The sequence below is a fragment of the Macaca thibetana genome, chromosome 15 (assembly GCF_024542745.1).
Source record: "Macaca thibetana thibetana isolate TM-01 chromosome 15, ASM2454274v1, whole genome shotgun sequence".
Lineage (NCBI taxonomy): Eukaryota > Metazoa > Chordata > Mammalia > Primates > Cercopithecidae > Macaca > Macaca thibetana.
In genome coordinates, this window is record NC_065592.1 from 17,625,856 (window position 1) to 17,643,289 (window position 17,434).

At 47.9% G+C, this 17,434-nt stretch overlaps 2 protein-coding genes across 2 annotated transcripts in view; one reads left to right on the plus strand and one right to left on the minus strand.

The window, feature by feature from the left end:
• The window catches only part of MORN5 (MORN repeat containing 5), a 632,826-nt gene that overhangs the window by 90,061 nt on the left and 525,331 nt on the right, over positions 1–17,434 (minus strand). The gene's annotated exons all lie outside the window — the stretch shown is intronic.
• Positions 14,205–17,434, plus strand: part of TTLL11 (tubulin tyrosine ligase like 11) — a 272,426-nt gene continuing 269,196 nt past the window's right edge. The window contains exon 1 of the mRNA XM_050761886.1: positions 14,205–14,835. Within this exon, the coding sequence (XP_050617843.1) occupies positions 14,368–14,835 (468 nt within the window). The 5' untranslated portion in view covers positions 14,205–14,367. The remainder of the gene's footprint in view (positions 14,836–17,434) is intronic.

Sequence of the window (17,434 nt, forward strand, 5' to 3'; positions counted from 1 at the left end):
CGGAACTGTGCCTGGCATGCAGTGGGTGTTCCATGAACATGTGTTGAATGAGTGAATGCCTAGTTCAGGCTCTGGCCAGCTGCCTCCAGACTCCTTCCCTCCAAGTCTTTCTCTACTCAGTAGCCAGAAACACATGGAAAAGCTCGATCTAGTCCTGTCCTGCTCTGGTTCCAAACCCTCAATATCCCACGGCTGAGCTCAGGCTTTTGCTCACACTCACTCCTTAGGCTTGCAAGACCCTGTGTCACTCACTGGCCCTGCCTGCCTCCGCAGCCTCCCCCATCCACTGCTTTATATGGATGTCCCACATAACACTATTCTTGTTAGCCACCTGCACCAGGCTGATTCACACTTCTGTCTTTGCACGAGCCAGCCCCCCCACCCCGCCCGCCTAGAAAGCCTCCCTGCCCCTCCCCATCTGCCTGGTGAGCTCTCCCTGCTGCGGGAGCCCATTCAAAGGTCACCTCACCCTGGCTAAGAGGCCCAACTTGACCGCCCTGTTTGTCTATTATATCACTTCAAGCTCTGCTGTTATTTATGGATGCACCTGGCCTCATGGTGGACAGAGAGCATTACCAGGCCCCAGAGGCCTTATCTTACTCATCCCTATGTGGAGCTCCCAGCACAGGCTTTGGCACAGAAGGCTGGAGTGAAGGAAGCATCTGTTGAGCCTGAGGCGCCTGGAAGGCCATGCACAGGTGCAGGAGCATGCATTATTACCTTTATCTTGTACATCCAGTTCACCTCTTAAACCAACAAAGAAAAGGATTTCTTCTCAAATTGGCCCACTTGGGAAGACTTGGGATTGATTTTCCTTTGTTTATTTTTATTTTTACTTTTAACTTCTTTCCAAAGTTAGGTTAGAATTGAGCTATCAGTGGTGGGTTTTTCGTAGCACAAATCCACTGACACATTTCAACAGCCCCTGCTTCTTGACCTGAGTGAGGCATCTCTCTTGATTGCATGCAGATGATTACTTTGTAAAATATTTTTAAACCCTGACAGCTCTCCAGAGAAGGCTGTTGTTAGGAGAGTGCGGTTGCTTTCAATTTCTCTTGACCTTTTAGGAAAAGTTGTTTGAAATTCAATGTTTATTCTCTGCCTTCACAGAGTGCTTGGAGAATCTAAGACTGTATCATGTTCTCAGTTATTTTCTTTCCAGCTTACTGCTGCACAAGCCTGGCCTTTATTCTGTTACCTGTAGATAGAGTATGGTGCATCTCCTCTTCTTCCGATGGCTGGTATGACAGTCCAGTGAGGGAGACAGGAAATCATCCCCTAGGCTTAGTGGTGATGGCACAGGAATGCCTGGTGCATGGAGCCTGGCCAAAGACATGGCATTTCCATATCATCTTCTTTACCAATTTGTAAAATGTCATACATAACAGAGCTCTTAAGGGGTGATACGGTTTGGCTGTATTCCCACCAAAAATCTCATCTTGAATTGTAATCCCCACATGTCAAGGGAGAGATCAGGTGGAGATAATTGAATCATGGGAGTGGTTCCCCCGTGCTGTTCTCATGAGAGTGAGTTCTCACGAGATCTGATGGTTTTATAAGTATTTGGTAGTTCCTCCCACGTTCATTCTCTTTCCTGCCACCTTGTGAAGAAGGTGCTTGCTTTCCCTCTGCCTTCCGCCGTGATTGTAAGTTTCCTGAGACCTCCTCAGCCATGCTGAACTGTGAGTCAATTAAACCTCTTTCCTTTATAAATTACTCAGTCTTAGGCAGTTCTTTCTAGCAGTCTGAAAACAGACTAATACAAGGGACATCTGTGCCAAACTCTTCATTTGGCATGGAGGAAATGAAAGGCCAGAGGATGCAGGACCATGCCAGAGTCTCTCAGTGAGTTAGGACATGGCCAGGAGGTGACAGTATAATAGAATGGTGGAATGGAAAAAACACAGACTTAGCACTGGACAGACTGAGGCTTGAACTTCAAATCTGTCACTTACTCACTGTGTGGCTGAATAAAAGCCTTCCTTTGTCTCAGCCTCAGTTTCCTCAGTTCTAAAATGGAAACCATAGTAATCACCAGCATTTGTAGAGCATTTTTGTGCAGGCTCCATGCATATTTCAACTCACTTACTTTGCACAACATAATTCTGAGATATTATTGTTATCACTCCAATTTTAATTTTCATTAACAACATTTTTAAAAGACGAGGCCTCCTTATGTTGCCCAGGCTGGTCTTGAACCCTGGGCTCAAGTGAATCTCCCACCTTGGCCTCCCAAAGTGCTGGGATTACAGGAGTGAGCCACCACACACCTAGCCCCACTCCACTTTTTAGATGAGGAAAGCAGGGGACAGAGAAGTTATACAACTTGCCCAGGGTTGTAAAGAAGAGCATAGATTCCAACCCAGGCAGTCTGACTACTCCACATTGGGGGTCAGCAAACTTTGGTGGGTGGATCAAATGTGCCCCAGTGCCTGATCTTTTTCCAAAAGCATTATTGAGATATAATTCACATACTATACAATTCATGTCTTTAAATGTACAATTCAGTGGTTTTTAGTATATTCAAGACTGTGTATCCACCACCACGATCTATTTTCATTATCCTGAAAAGGAAACCCTATACCTCTTTTTTTTTTTTTTTTGAAATAGAGTCTCGCTCTGTCACCCAGGCTGGAGTGCAGTGGCGCGATCTCGGCTCACTGCAACCTCTGCCTCCCAGGTTCACCCCATTCTCCTGCCTCAGCCTCCCCAGTAGCTGGGACTGCAGGCGCCCACTGCCACGCCTGGCTAATTTTTTGTATTTTTTTTTTTAGTAGAGAATGAGTTTCACCATGTTGGCCAGAATGGTCTTGATCTACTGACTTCGTGATCTGCCCACCTCAGCCTCCCAAAATGCTCAGATTACAGGTGTGAGCCACTGCGCCTGCCCAACCCTGTACCTCTTAACCATCTCTCCGTTTTCCCCATGTCCCCCATCCCTAGAAAACCACTAATCTACTTTCTCTGTGTAGATTTGTCAATTCTGGACATTTTATATGAATGGAATCATACAATGTGTGGTCTTATGTGTCTGACGTCCTTTCATTTAGCATAATGTTTTCAAGGTTCATGTATCAGCACTTATTTCCTTTTTAAAAACAATTTCCATGTTTGCTATAAATCTTACTTTCTGAATCCCAAGTCTTCCTCTTTCTCATTTTACTCCCTCATTTTGGGGGAGCACATTCTCAGTTGTTCCTCAAAAGTGTACTTGGAGTATAAATTTTTGAGGCCTAGAATGTCTGAAAATATTATTCTACTTTCATACTTGATAGTTTGGTTGGGTATAGAATTCTCCATCGCTTGACTTATAATTTTGAAGGCACTGTTCTACTATCTTCTAGATTCTGTGTTGTGGAGAAATCTCATGTCATTCTGTTTCCCATTCCTTGTGTTTTCACTGTCCCTCCTACTTTCTTTCTCTGGATATATTTAGGATTTTATCTTTCTCAGTGTACCAAAATTTAACATGATGTGGCTTGGCATGCACCTATTCTATTTTCTGGGCTGGATACACAACGGGCTTGTTCAATTTGGAAATTAGTATCATTATATACTGATAAATTTCTTACATTATCTATTATTTCATTCCTTTTTATTTTTATTTTTTTGAGACAGAGTCTCACTGTCTTGTCCGAGCTGGAGTGCAGTGGTACTATCTCGGTTCACTGCAACCTCTGACCCCTGGATTCAAGTGATTCTCCTGCCTCACCTTCTGGAGTAGCTGGGACTATAGGTGCACACCACCATGCCCAGCTAATTTTTGTATTTTCGGTAGAGATGGGGTTTCGCCATGTTGGCCAGGCTGGTCTGGAACTCCTGACCTCAGGTGATCCACCTGCCTCGGCCTCCCAAAGTGCTGGGATTGAAGACGTGAGCCACTGCACCTGGCCTACTTCATTCCTTCTTATTGCTAAATAATATGTAATTGAATGGCTGTACCACATTTTATTTATCCATTTATCACTTGATGACATTTGGATTGTTTCCACTTCTGGGCTATTATACATAGTGCTGCTATGCATATCTATGTACACGTTTTTGTGTGGACACACGTTTTCACTTTCCTTGGATTCTCATTCCACCTGGGAGTGGAGTCACTGGGTCATATAGTAACTCTATGTTTAACCATTTGAGGCACTGCCAGACTGTTAACAAAGCACCATTTTGCATTTCCACCAGCAGTATGAGAGCTGCAATTTCTCTCCAACCTCACACTTACTGTCTTTTTGATTCTAACTATCCTAGTAGATGGGAAGCAGTATCTCACTGTGGTTTTGATTTGCATTTCCTTGATGGTGAATGATATTGAGGATCTTTCCTGCTTATTTATTTATTTTGAGATGGTTTTGCTCTTGTTGCCCAGGCTACAGTGCAATGGCACGATCTTGGCTCACTGCAACCTCCGCCTCCCGAGTTCAAGTGATTCTCTTGCCTCAGCCTCCCAAATAGCTGGGATTACAGGCATGAGCCACCACACCCAGCTAATTTTGTACTTTTAGTAGAGACAGGGCTTCTTGATGTTGGTCAGGCTGGTCTCAAACTCCTGACCTCAGATGATCCTCCCACCTTGGCCTCCCAAAGTGCTGGGATTACATGCCTGAGCCACTGCACCAAGCTTCGTGCTTGTTTTTGTAAATAAAGTTTGGAACACAGCCATGCTAGCTCATTTATTTACATGGTGTCTGTAGCTGGTTTCTCACGATAATGGCAGACTTCGGTGGTTGTGACAGAACCTACAAAGCCTAAGATATTTATTATATGGTCCTTACAGAAAAAGTTTGCTGATTCCTTCTCTACACTATGGAGGCTTATAATCTTGCAGTGAAGGTTTGTTTATATCAAGTTCCCAATATACTGGAAGTGTTAAGCAAATGTAAGTTTCTTCCTTCCCTCCATCCTTCCCTCCTGCCACTCCTCTCTCTCTTCCTTTCTTTCCTAGGGCTCTTTCTCAGAGCAGACAAAATTAGGCCTCCAACTGCAGCTCTAATTTCTCCCTAAAGCTATTTTCACTTCCCTCTGGCTTGCCCCTCAGGTATGTCTGTCCGCCAGGTGCCAGGTGTGGCTGCCCAAAGGTACCTCTGTCTTTTATCAGCCTTCTCCAGGAGGCTTCCCAGGGCAAGGGCTCCACGTGAGGTGTTGCTAGTCTGGAGGTCTTCTAGTGGCCATTCTTCCCCCCAAGACAAGGGGGTGCCAGCCTCGAGGCTGATGGCAGCTTCAAGCTAATCTCCCAGGGAGAGGGATGCCCTGGAGGAAGAGGCCCAGGGGGAAGGAAGCTGGGATCACCCCCACTCACCCTCATGATGATAACTAGAGGGGGGCAGGCTCCCCAGTGCTTCCAGAGACCCTTTCCTGAAGTCGAGGAGCCCCAGGGCAGAGACCAGGACTGTGGGACCCCAGACTTACTGCCCTCTCCCAAGCGTCTTCCTTGGCAAAGTGAAAGCATTGAAAGGATGAGTCTTTTGGGGACAATGAGGAGGGAGGAGGAGGAAACTGGGAGTCTCTGAAATTGGGTTGGTGAGAGGGGAGCCCTGGCCAAGTTCCTGGTGCCTGAGGAAAGGGCAATGCTGATGTGCCTGAGCAGCAGGAAGGACCCCAGTTCCCTCCCATCGTGGTCCCCTTCCCACAGCCCCCACCCACCACCCCTGGGCTGCTTAACTGCAGTGGACTCCTCACTGGTCTCCTCACCCTGACCCTGCCCCTGAGCCCTCTTCCAAGGCAGAATAAAGCTAAGGGTCAGCCTCTGGGCCCGGGTTGGCGTATGAGCTCCAAAACTTCCAGCTGAGTGACTTTGGGCACCCACTTACTTTCCTTGTACCGCTTCCCGATCTATAAAATGGGGGAGACCAATGCTGTCTACCTCCTCAGCTGCTGTGAGCCATAAACTCGATAATCCATGCAAAGGGTTTAGAACAATAAATGTTAACTTGCTTTTATTTCTCAATGTGCAGACTGTTATTTCTGAAATACAAATCTGACCATGTCAGTCCTCTGCTTAAAACCCTCCTGGGGACCCCTGAAGCTATGGGAAGGAGCTTGTTTTGTTTTTGTTTTTGAGACAGGGTCTCACTTTGTCACCCAGGCCCTAGTGCACCTGTCAGGGCCTTTCCCTGAGTGATCGGTTCTACTAGGTGCCCTGCTTTTGTCCCTCTCCCCTCCTCTGGGACATCCTTCCTTGACTTCCACACACAGAATGGACACAGAGGTGTGCAGAAGTGGAAAGGGGTACTCAGTGTACAGACATCATGTGGCATGTTGCAAGCCATGAAGCAGGGCCCCACCCTAGTGGGCTTTTTGGTCACTGCGGGTCCCACTGTCTGCTGTTGTGTTTGAAAATAGCCTCTGGCCTTATGCCTCTCCACCCAAGCAGATAATGTATGGTGTGGTTTCTTAAAACTTGGAATCAGCTAAAATGTGTCTTTTTTTTTAGTCTCCCTCTGTTGCCCAGGCTGGAGTGCAGTGGCGCAAGGGAATCAGTTAAAATGTATCTTATTTTAAACAAAACTAATCCATGCTATTAGAAGTCAGGGGCTTCCAGGGTGCTGGGGATGTTCTGATTTTTGATCTGGGTGTTGGTTTCATGGGTCTTTTCAGTTTATGAAAATCCATCGAACTTTTCTGTGCGTATATTATCCTTCAATAAAAATGTCAAAACTCTGTTTGTTTTGGTAATTTCCTCTTTCACCCCTATACCCCTTGACATACCTGTAGATACAGAACTGTAAAACCTAAGGCAACAATGCCCAGGCTAAATAATTCATAATCCAATTCCGTAAGTGCAATTTACTCTGTGCTGCGGGCCCAGGGGACTGAATGAACCACAGCCCAGTCCTCCAGGAACTCCTGGTCTGTGGGGATGGGGAAATGCAGCCTAGCATGGGGTGGAGAGGTCATACAAGCAGATCCAAGAGGAGGGGATGGCACTGCTTTCTAGAGAATCATAAAGCCAAGAGGAACATAGGGGTCTAACAGAGATCAACAGGTTACTTGAGGGTTTGATATGTGCCTGCCGTTTCTGTTCTAAATGCTTTTCCATGTGGTGGCTAACTTAATCCTCAAAGTAACAGGAACACTGGGAGGTAGGTACTATCATTTTCACCTTTTCACAGTGAGGAGAGAATCACAGAAAAGCCAGGTAACCTATCTAAGTATAATCAGCCAGGAAGCCGGAGAGATGAGACTTGAACCCAGGCTGTCAGCTTCAGAACTCATGCTCAGCCCCCAGGCTAAACTGTGCTGTGGGGAAAATAACGCTCAATTAAATGTCTAAATACACAACGAGGCTTGACATACAGATGTGCTCCATGAACAATGGTTACTATTGACAATAAGAAAGAAACAACCTATTAGAGAAAAAGTTAACCTGAAACTGAACATGACGCCTTTTGCTCATTCATTAAGATCGGCCACGCCCCCTTCCAGGAACTGGGTGCCCCCGGGAGCTCAGCCATACCCTAAGAAAAGGAGATTTTGTAGCTGGGCCTGAAGGATAAACTGAGCGGATTGGGCCAGGTGACCTGCGAGGGAGGGTGCACCAGGCAGTGGGAGCAATAGTGGCAAAAGCCTAGAGGTGCAAAAATCGCAAGCTGAGCTAGGCAGAGCTCGCGATTCAGATGCGCTTCAGCCTTCTTCTTCTTAAAACTGGACCTCAGGCGCCACCTGGTGGCGACCCCAGATACTAACAGGGCAGAAACAGGCAACTGGGGTAAAAGTTGCCCACGCCCCTCTCTCCCAGACTGTTTGTTTCTTTTGTCTCTCCCCACAAATGGATTTGCTGTAAAACGGACTTTTACAGCTGTTAACGTCCATTTAAAAATTTAAAAAGTCAATTGACTTTGACAACTGTAAAAGTTCATTTTACAGCAAGTGAAAGAGACAAGGTGCTGGGATGTGGATGAGATGGGAGTGATAAAGACATGGTGAGGTCAGTGTCAAAACCAGTCCCTTCCCGGCTGGGCGCAGTACCTCAAGCCTGTAATCCTAGTACTTTGGGAGGTGGAGATGGGTGGATCATTTGAGGTCAGGAGTTTGAGACCAACCTGGCCAACATGGCGAAACCCTGTCTCTATTAAAAGTACAAAAATTAGCCCATGTGTTGGTGAGCGCCTATAGTCCCAGCCATTCGGGAGACTGAGGCATGAGAATCGCTTGAACCCAGAAGGCAGAGGTTGCAGTAAGTGGAGATCGTGCCACTGCACTCCAGCCTAGGCAACAGAGTGAGACCCTGTCTCAAAAACAAAAACAAAACAAGCTCCTTCCCATAGCTTCAGGGGTCCCCAGGAGGGTTTTAAACAGAGGACTGACATGGTCAGACTTCTATTACAGAAAGAACGCTCTGAGCATTGAGAAATAACAACAACTAAGGTAAAATTTTAATTTAAAAGTACATTGATTTTCCAGTTATCAAAGCAATGCATACTCATTGTAGAAAATGTGGAAATTATAGAAAAGAATAAGGAAGAAAATAAGTCACCCTTAATTCCATCACCCACAATAACCACTGTTAATATTTTGGCATATTTGTCTCCAGTGTTTTTCTCTGCATATAATTTTCACAGAGCTGAGGATTAAACTCGCTGATGTTTAAATGTATGTTGAGTATTTTTGTGGACAAAGGCTTGGTGTGGAAATGAGTGTGGGTGTCGGGACCTGGTGCTGGTGTCAGACGACTCTGAGTTTGAATCCTGTCTTTGCCTTTACTAGCTGTGACTTGGGCAAGTGCCTTCTCTTCTCAGAGTAGTAGCAATTTCCTTCACCATCTGTAAAATGTGATTAACAATGGGACCCATCCCAGAGCTGTTTTACAGATTAAATGACATGATGTATGCAAAATGCTTAGGACAGTGCCTGTCGCAGAGAGGTTACTCACCAGTAACAGATTACTACCTAAAGCTTTGTCTTTCCGACTCTTATCAGCAATCTCTAGAAATGAGACTGATTTCAGGGTTCAAGGATATGAAAAGCCACAAGGTTGTTACGGTTTGGCAAAACTGAGTGGAAATTTTTAAGCAAGATCGCATGTCTCCAGCACCACAGCTGTTCTCATTTGTCTCTATATTCTTTCAGGCCCTGTTTACGCAGAGCATTTTTTAAGCATTGTAATTGCAGTGCTTGCACCAGTTCCCTTAATGTTACGTCATCAACATTTTCCTAAGCGGTTGAAGCTGTCATTGACAGCATTTGCTGTAATTCACTTAACCATTTTTTAATTGTTGAATATCTGGGCAGTCTAATTTTTCATTCATTCATTCATTCATTCATTCATTCATTCAAGAAACAGTTCCAGAATGCCTACTCTCTGCCAGGCACTGAACTAGGCGCTGGGATATTGTGGTCAACAAGAACAATGCACCCTTTATATTCTGGTACCTAGACCCTGGCTGGCAAGACAGGCTATAACAACTAAACAAACAAGTAACACTCCAACTGTAAACTATACTGAGTGCTGGGAAGGAAAAGGAGAGAACTCCCAGAGAACTTTATTTTCACATTTGTGTATTTTTTGGAAGTAATCCTAGTCCTGAAATCCAACCTGCTTTTACTTCTTAGCAGACACAGCTGAAGCTTTTCTTGGAGGAGTCTCGTGTGGGTTTGGATTTTCCACTAACACGTTAGAATTTCCCGAGAAGTCAAGGATGCCATAGTATTCAAAGACCTGACAGTCGGGCTCAAGTGGGCCTTGTTTCCTTTCTTTTCTCCCTTCCTCCAAGGCTTGTGTTTCAACCGGTCCAGTCTGCTTCCTGCCCCCTTGAAGAAGTAGATGATTATCCCCTTCTTAAATCTTGCTTCACCTTTTCCTCACCTTCCCTCTCAGTACAGGGCCTCCATGAGCCCTGGGAGTCTTTAAGTCAATGGGCAAAAGCACCCCCATCCCATGGACAAAGCCTTGATGGGTGAGGCTTTGCACCCATTGGATTTCAATGACCACAAGGTCCCTTGCATGACTGCAGCAGCCTTATCCATAGTTCTGCAATGACTACCCCGCCTAACTTTCTATTGACCTGATTCCTATTCCACCTCGAATACTCAGTTTATAGTCTCTCTCTTATAGGAAGCCTGGTCTGGCTTTCTAATTCACAGTAAATTATCTATTTCTTGAGCTACTGGATGAATTTTATTTTTTACTCTTTGCCTCATTGGCACTTAATCATATATTCCCTCATGATACTTCCTATTTTCCTCTCTTGCATCATTATTTCATCTGAATAAGTCTGACGTAGATAGAGAGATCAGAGGTATCTGTGCAGATGTATCATTTATACTGAATGCTGAAGGAGCAGCAGCCAGAGATCTAAGGAAAGGCAGCGGGAAGGGCATGTGCAAAGGCCCTGAAGCAGAAGAGGTCTCAGGATGTGAAGCCAAAATGAATATTTCTATATGGGATTGTCCTTACAGATTTGACATATGAGGCTGAAAATGACTCATTCATTAATACATCCATACTACTTTGTTCATACTACCATGAACAAAGCAAGGGCCACTGTGTTCAAGACCCAGGAGATGGGGATACAGAGATGAATCAGACAAGATTTGTTCTTGCCCAGACTAATGGTGGAGGCTGAGATGATTTCTAGATAGTGTGACAGACAGACCAGGGTTGAGAGTTGTGGATAATTATGGGTGTGAATAGAAGAGCACAAAGAGTAACTATTTCTGCCTGGAGCACTGGGAAAAGTTTGTCTAAGAAGAGACAGGAAGAAGGGAAGTCCAGACAGAAGGAACAGTGTTTACAAAGGCATAGAGGCAGGGAGAGGGGGGGTGATTTCAGAAATTGTAATCAGGAAGGGCCTCTTAGGACAATCAGTGTTCTTGGACTTTCTCTGTAGATGGTCACAAACCAGGGGAGGTTTCTAAGCAGGAGAGTGGCAGGTCTGGGGTGGAGAATGGGTGGGTGTGCGGCAGAGACTGGAGGCAGGCTAACAGTAGAAGCCTGAATTGGGGCAGTGATGATAGAGATAGATAAGAAAGAGGAGCTTTCTCTCTCTCTCTCTCTTTCTCTCTCTCTCTTGAGTCTTGCTCTGTTGCCTAAGCATGCAGTGGCGTGATCTCTGTTCACTGCAGCCTCTGCCTCCTGGGTTCATGAGTTTTGTGCCTCAGCCTCCTGAGTAGCTGGGATTACAGGCACACACCATCCTGCCCAGCTAATTTTTTTTTTTTTTTTGATACGGAGTCTAGCTATGTCTCCCAGGCTGGAGTGCAGTGGTGCGATCTCGGCTCACTGCAGCTCCGCCTCCCAGGTTCACGCCATTCTCCTGCCTCAGCCTCCCCAGTAGCTGGGCCTACAGGTGCCCGCCACCATGCCCGGCTAATTTTTTGTATTTTTTAGTAGAGACGGGGTTTCACTGTGTTAGCCAGGATGATCTCGATCTCCTGACCTTGTGATCCACCTGCCTCGGTCTCCCAAAGTGCTGGGATTGCAGGCGTGAGCCACCGCGCCTGGCCTTCTTTGTATTTTCAGTAGAGATGGGGTTTCACCATGTTAGCCAGGCTGGTCTGAAACTCCTGGCCTCAAGTGACTCTCCTGTCTCGGCCTCCCAAAGTGCTGGAATTACAGGCGTGGGACAACGCACTTGGCCCAGAAAGCGAGATCTCAATATAAAACCTCTAATACTTGGCGATAGACTGGCTTTAGCAGGCCAGGGAGAGGGATAAGAGCAAATTTCAAGCATGGATGACTGAATGAAGGTGGTGCCACTTGATGAGATCAGGGACACCAGGAGGAGGGACAGGATCTGGGGGGTAGGTTCGTGGAGAGAGATGGGGGGACAGTGAGGCCTTCTTACTAGTACCACGGACAGCTCCAAGTATTTCCAGAGGACTTGAAACAGACTCCATGAGTGGTTCTTGCCTCCGCTGCCTTAGAATCAGTGGAGGAGCTAACTTAACATGCAGATTCCCAGGTCTACCCAGATGTGCTGCATCAAAGTCTCTGGGGGTGGGGTCCAGGAGCCTGCATTTTAAATAAACACCCCAGGTTGCTCCCATGCAAGTGCCCAGACGACCATACTTACAGAAACTCTGAAATAAAGTCATGAAGGGAACAGATGCGAGCGCCCTCTGCTGCTAAAAAGGAGGTTTGGACCTCTTAAGTTTATGACTAGGACATTTCAAGGCAGTTTATTCAGCAAGTGAAACCCCTGGACTAAAGCAAAGAAACAAGACACCTGGAGAGATGAGAGAGGAAGAGGGGCCACGTTCCTTGACAACTTCTGTGCTTCTTTCACCCTATAGTGCCGAGCGAGGCAAAGTTCCCCTGTGTGCAGTCCTGGCCGCTCTGGTCAGTCTGGAGCGCTGTTACACCTTCTCAACCCCACTTCCTAAAAAAACAAATGTGGCTCCCTCAGGCGGGAGGGGAGAGCTTTCTCCTTGGTTTAGCTTTAAAATGATGGCAACTCCCAAAAATGGAAAGCAGGAGCTCAAACAGGTATTTGTATATCAATTGGAACCGACATTCTTCACAATAGCCAAAAGGTGGAAACAACCTAAATGTCCATTGACAGATGAATGGATAAAAACAAGGTGGTGAATGCACACGATGAAATATTATTCAGTCTTAAAAATGAGTGAAATTCTGACTCATGCTACAACATGGAGGAACCTTGAGGACATTATGCTATGTGAAATAAGCCAGACAAATACTACATGATTCCATTTATATGAGGGGCCAGGAATAGTCAAATTCATAGTCAGAAAGTAGAATAGTGTTTCCCAGGGACTAGGGCAGAAGGGAATCCGGACTTATTGTTTCACAGACACAAAGTTTCAGTTTGGGAAGATAAAAGAGTTCCGGAGACCCATAGTGGTGCTGGTTGCACAACAATGTGAGTGTACAGAATGCCACTGAAATGTACACTAAAATGGCAAATTTTGTTATGTATATTTTACCACAATAAAAAAAGTGATAGAAGAAAAAGCAATCAGGCTGGACTTGATGGCTCACGCTTGTAATCTCAGCACTTTGGGAGGTTGAGGCAGGTGGATCATCTGAGGTCAGGAGTTCGAGACCAGCCTGGCTAAGATGGTGAAACCCCGTCTCAACTAAAAATACAAAAATTAGCTGGGCGTGGTGGCCGGCTCCTGCAATCCCAGCTACTCAGGAGGCTGAGGCCGGAGAATCGCTTGAACTCGGGAGGCAGAGGCTGCAGTGAGCAGATATCGCACCATTGCATCCCAGCCTGGGCGACGAGAGCGAAACTCTGTAACAACAACAACAACAACAACAAAACAAAAACAAACAAAAACAACAACAAAAAAAAAAGAAAGAAAGAAAGAAAGAAAAGAGAAAGCAGTCAGGTTGGACGCGGTGGTTCCGCTTGTAATCCTAGCACTTTGGGAAGCCGAGGCTGACCGATCACCGGAGGTCAGGAGTTTGAGAACAGCCTGGGCAACATGGCGAAACTGCGTTTCTGCGAGAAACACAAAACCTAGTCTGGCAAACCTAGTCTGGCATGGTGGTGCGTTCGTGTAGTCCCAGCTACTCGGGAGGTTGGGGTGGGAGGATCGCTTGAGCTCTGGAAGTTAAGGCTGCTGCAGTGAGCCGAAATCGCGCCACTGCACTCCAGCCTGGGTGACAGAGGGAGACCCTGTCTAAAAAAAAAAATAAATAAAAGAAAGAAAAGAAAACGAAAAAATCGTTAATATCCTCAACTCGAGTGGGAATCTGTAGGGGGCTTACCCATGCCCATGGCTTCCTCATCCCATAGGGAGCTCCCTGAGAACGGGGAAAAGTGCCTCCCCTCTTATCTGCGGGCGCTCAAAGGACCAGCAGAGGGTTTCTTCAGTGGAACACTCTCTGCTCCCCTAGGGCCTGGGCTGGTCACATCCATCGCACTGAAGAGGTTCCCATCCATCGCACTGAGAAGGGTCCCAATGGGGAGCTCCTTCTCCGTCCTATCGAGAGTTATACCAGCGATTGGCGGGGACTGAGCCTCCTGCTTGAGGTAGCTGTTTTTACTCCAAGTCCCCAGGCTCAGGAGCCCTATGCGGACTCAATTTGCTCTCCCGCTTCTCCTCGCCACTCCGAGTTCTGCGGCCCAGAAGTCCAGCGCATCCGCGGGGTGGGCGGGTCCTGGCGGCTGTTTGCCCTCTTCCAACATGGCCGCCGCTGCCTCTGTGACTGGCAGGGTCACGTGGGCAGCCTCGCCTATGAGGTCGCCGGGGCTCTGCCGGCGATTGTCCCTTCCCGGACCCCGTCTCGAGGCGGTGACTGCCGCTGTCAACCCGAGCCTGAGCGATCATGGCAACGGGCTCGGGCGGGGAGAGCGTGGCAGCGGCGGCAGCGGCGGCAGTTTGGTGGCGGGCTGGGGCGGCGGAGCGGCGGCGGCGGCGGCGGCGGCGGCACTGGCACTGGTGCCAGCCCTGAGCGCCATGCGGCGGGGCAGCTCCGAGAGCGAGCTGGCGGCCCGGTGGGAGGCGGAGGCGGTGGCTGCGGCCAAAGCGGCGGCCAAAGCTGAGGCCGAGGCCACAGCGGAGACGGTGGCGGAACAGGTCCGCGTGGACGCGGGCGCGGCCGGGGAACCGGAGCGCAAGGCAGGGGAGGAGCAGCCCAAGGCCCCGGCCCCGGCCCCGGCCCCGGCGCAGCCCAGCGCGGCCGAGGAGGGGGACACCCAGGTGCTTCAGCGGCCGCCGCCCACGCTGCCCCCGTCCAAGCCGAAGCCGGTGCAGGGCCTCTGCCCTCACGGGAAGCCCCGGGGCAAGGGCCGAAGCTGCAAGCGGAGCTCAGGCCACGGTTCCGGCGAGAACGGCTCCCAGCGGCCTGTCACCGTGGACAGCTCCAAGGCCAGGACCTCCTTGGATGCCCTGAAGATCAGCATCCGCCAACTCAAGTGGAAGGAGGTGAGGCCCGGCCCGGCCGCGTAGGCACAGTGGGGTGGACAGGACAACCTCAGAGGTCTCGGCACGGCCCAGGTCAGGTCGGCGGGCGAGGGCTGAGCTCCTGCGGTGCACCACGCTCGGGCCTGCTTGTCAGCCGCAAACCGCTCATCCTTCAAGGCCTACCCCCCACTCAAAATCACTTCCTCCAAGAGGGCTCCCCCAGACCCCTCCAGGTCAAGTTAGCCACTCACTCCTCTGGCTCCCCTGCAGCTCTTTGTATGTCTCAGCCATCAGCATTTGCCTCTGCTTGTAGATCTGTGTATGTCTGTCTCCTCCACCAGCTTGTAAGCCCCTGGGGCCTCGGACCCGCTCTCTCACTTCTTCATTGAAGTTATATTTATTTAGCACTTGCTGTGTGACTCTTGGGCAGAGGAACAGTTTTTATTTTGGAGGCAGACAGGCCTAGGGTCTCACTACACTCTGCTACTTAGCTGTGTGACCTTGAGTAAGTTGCTTCATCTCTTTAGCCTATTACCTTCTCTGTAAAGTGAGGCCAATTTTACTTATCTCATCATCTTGTTAGCATTAGAAGACTCACTGCTTAAGTGTTTTATAGCACAAGTCTGCAATAAATGGTAACTTATGTTACCACTCTCTCCTTTCTCACTTCTTCCACCATCATCACCACCAGCAGCACTACCACTGTCATCATCGTCAGTGTAGGCACCGTATTTTATGTTCCAGGCTTGGCATACAGAAGATGTCAGTAAGTGGTGAATCAAAGGGTGAATGAAGACATGAGTTATCATCCCCGAGCCCATTTTAGACTGGCAGGGGATGGGATGAAGCACCAGTGACTATAGAGGTGTCTATTGCAGTTGGCTGAGTGGATAAAGCCATTTGACTTTATTTGCAGCATATAGGGTATTTAATGTGCTTTCAGGAGTGTCAGGAGTTTGGTTAAGGATAGCTGAGTGTGGACACCGCCAGTGGTGACAGGGATCTGCCGCAGGTAACAGAGGACTCCGGTACTTAGTCCTGTGCCTTGGCTATGGTAATGGTTTGGTATGGTAATGGTTTCATTAAGTTGGAACATACAGAGAGATGGCCACAGAAAGGATTGATGTAGTCAGAGGGTTGATGTCCCAGTAGGAAATAGTGCATTTGGTTTGGAGGGAAGTCAAGGATCAGGCAGAACCAACTTCCATGTGGACAGGGGTTAGCCACTGGGGAAGTCTGACGCCAAGTGTCTGGGCCCCCAGCCTTGGGGCTTGGGATTCAGAGGGGAAATTTCATGCTGGGGAAACGGGAAAAACAAGGGCAGGCTCTCAGTTCTAAAGTATCTTGATTTCTAGGCAGGGTCCCAGGTCCAGGCCAGAGATATGAGGGCTAGAAAAGGTACAACTGGACAACTTGTCAGTGCCGTGGTCTTAATGAAGGGAGAATCCAGCTAATAAAACCAGGCTATGGAGTCAGGCTAGGCAGATTGGCCCAAGTGGGGCCTCCACTTAGCTTATCCCTGTGGGAGAGAGAGACATGAAGCAGGCCAGATCTTGTTTGCTAGGAGAGATGGGGCCAGATGGACTCATACATCCCAGCCCAGGTTCATTCACTCATTCTGTAAATGTCCACTGTGGAGGTGCCAAGTTCTTTGCTGGGCCCTGGGAATCAAACATATTTAAGATGTGACCCTTGTGCCCAAGGACTTTATAGTTCAATAGGGAATAAAACACAAGTAAAGGAATAATTGCGGTCATTACAGGGCCATTGCTGCTGCATCCTGAAATGCTCCTTTTTCATTTATTTGCGTGGCTTACTCTTGTCAGTTCTTTAGATGATACCTTTCCCATCAGTCTCCAGCCCTTGGTATTTTTTTTTTCCATAGTACTAAACTTTACCTGGCATTATATTATGTATTGCTGTTTATTGTCTGTTTCCCTCACTAGAATGTAAGCTCCATGAGGGCAGGGGCTTTGTTTTGTTTATTGCTGCACCCACAGGTGCTTGGCACATAGAAGTTGCTCAATAGATATTTGTTGAATGAATGAATACATTATGTGATGAGTGTTTCTGTGTGAAAGTAGAAATGCTGCAGGAGGTAGAGAGGGGCACCCAGGAAGGGCTTTCTGGAGGAGATGAACCTGAGCTGAGTCCTGAGTGCTGAAAATGAACTAGAGTTATTTAGGGGCCATAGACTTTAGATCTCTGGTTGCAGGAGTGGTATGGGCAAAGCAGAGGACCTTTCAGGACTTTCAGTATGGCTGGATCATAGCGTGGGAGGTGGAATGGTGAGAGATGGGGCTACAGAAATGAGCAGGGATCAGATCATGTGCCATGCGATGAGATTTGGACCTGTTTGGGGGAGGAAGGCTATGTGAGCCATTAACGGAATTTTAACGTTCTTCCATTTATCAGGGCAAGTCAGTTAAACCCTTCAGGCCTCAGTTTGCTTATCTGTAAAGTAGGGGCGGGCAGAGCTAGTTCAGTGGTTTCCAGTCTCTCTACTTTGGTAGCCACATAATGGTAATGTTAATCTACGTGAGACTGTTGCACTGGTCATCCCCAGGGGGTAGGCTTTTTCCAGGGCACTACCTGTAACTGCTTCTTCCACCTCTAACCC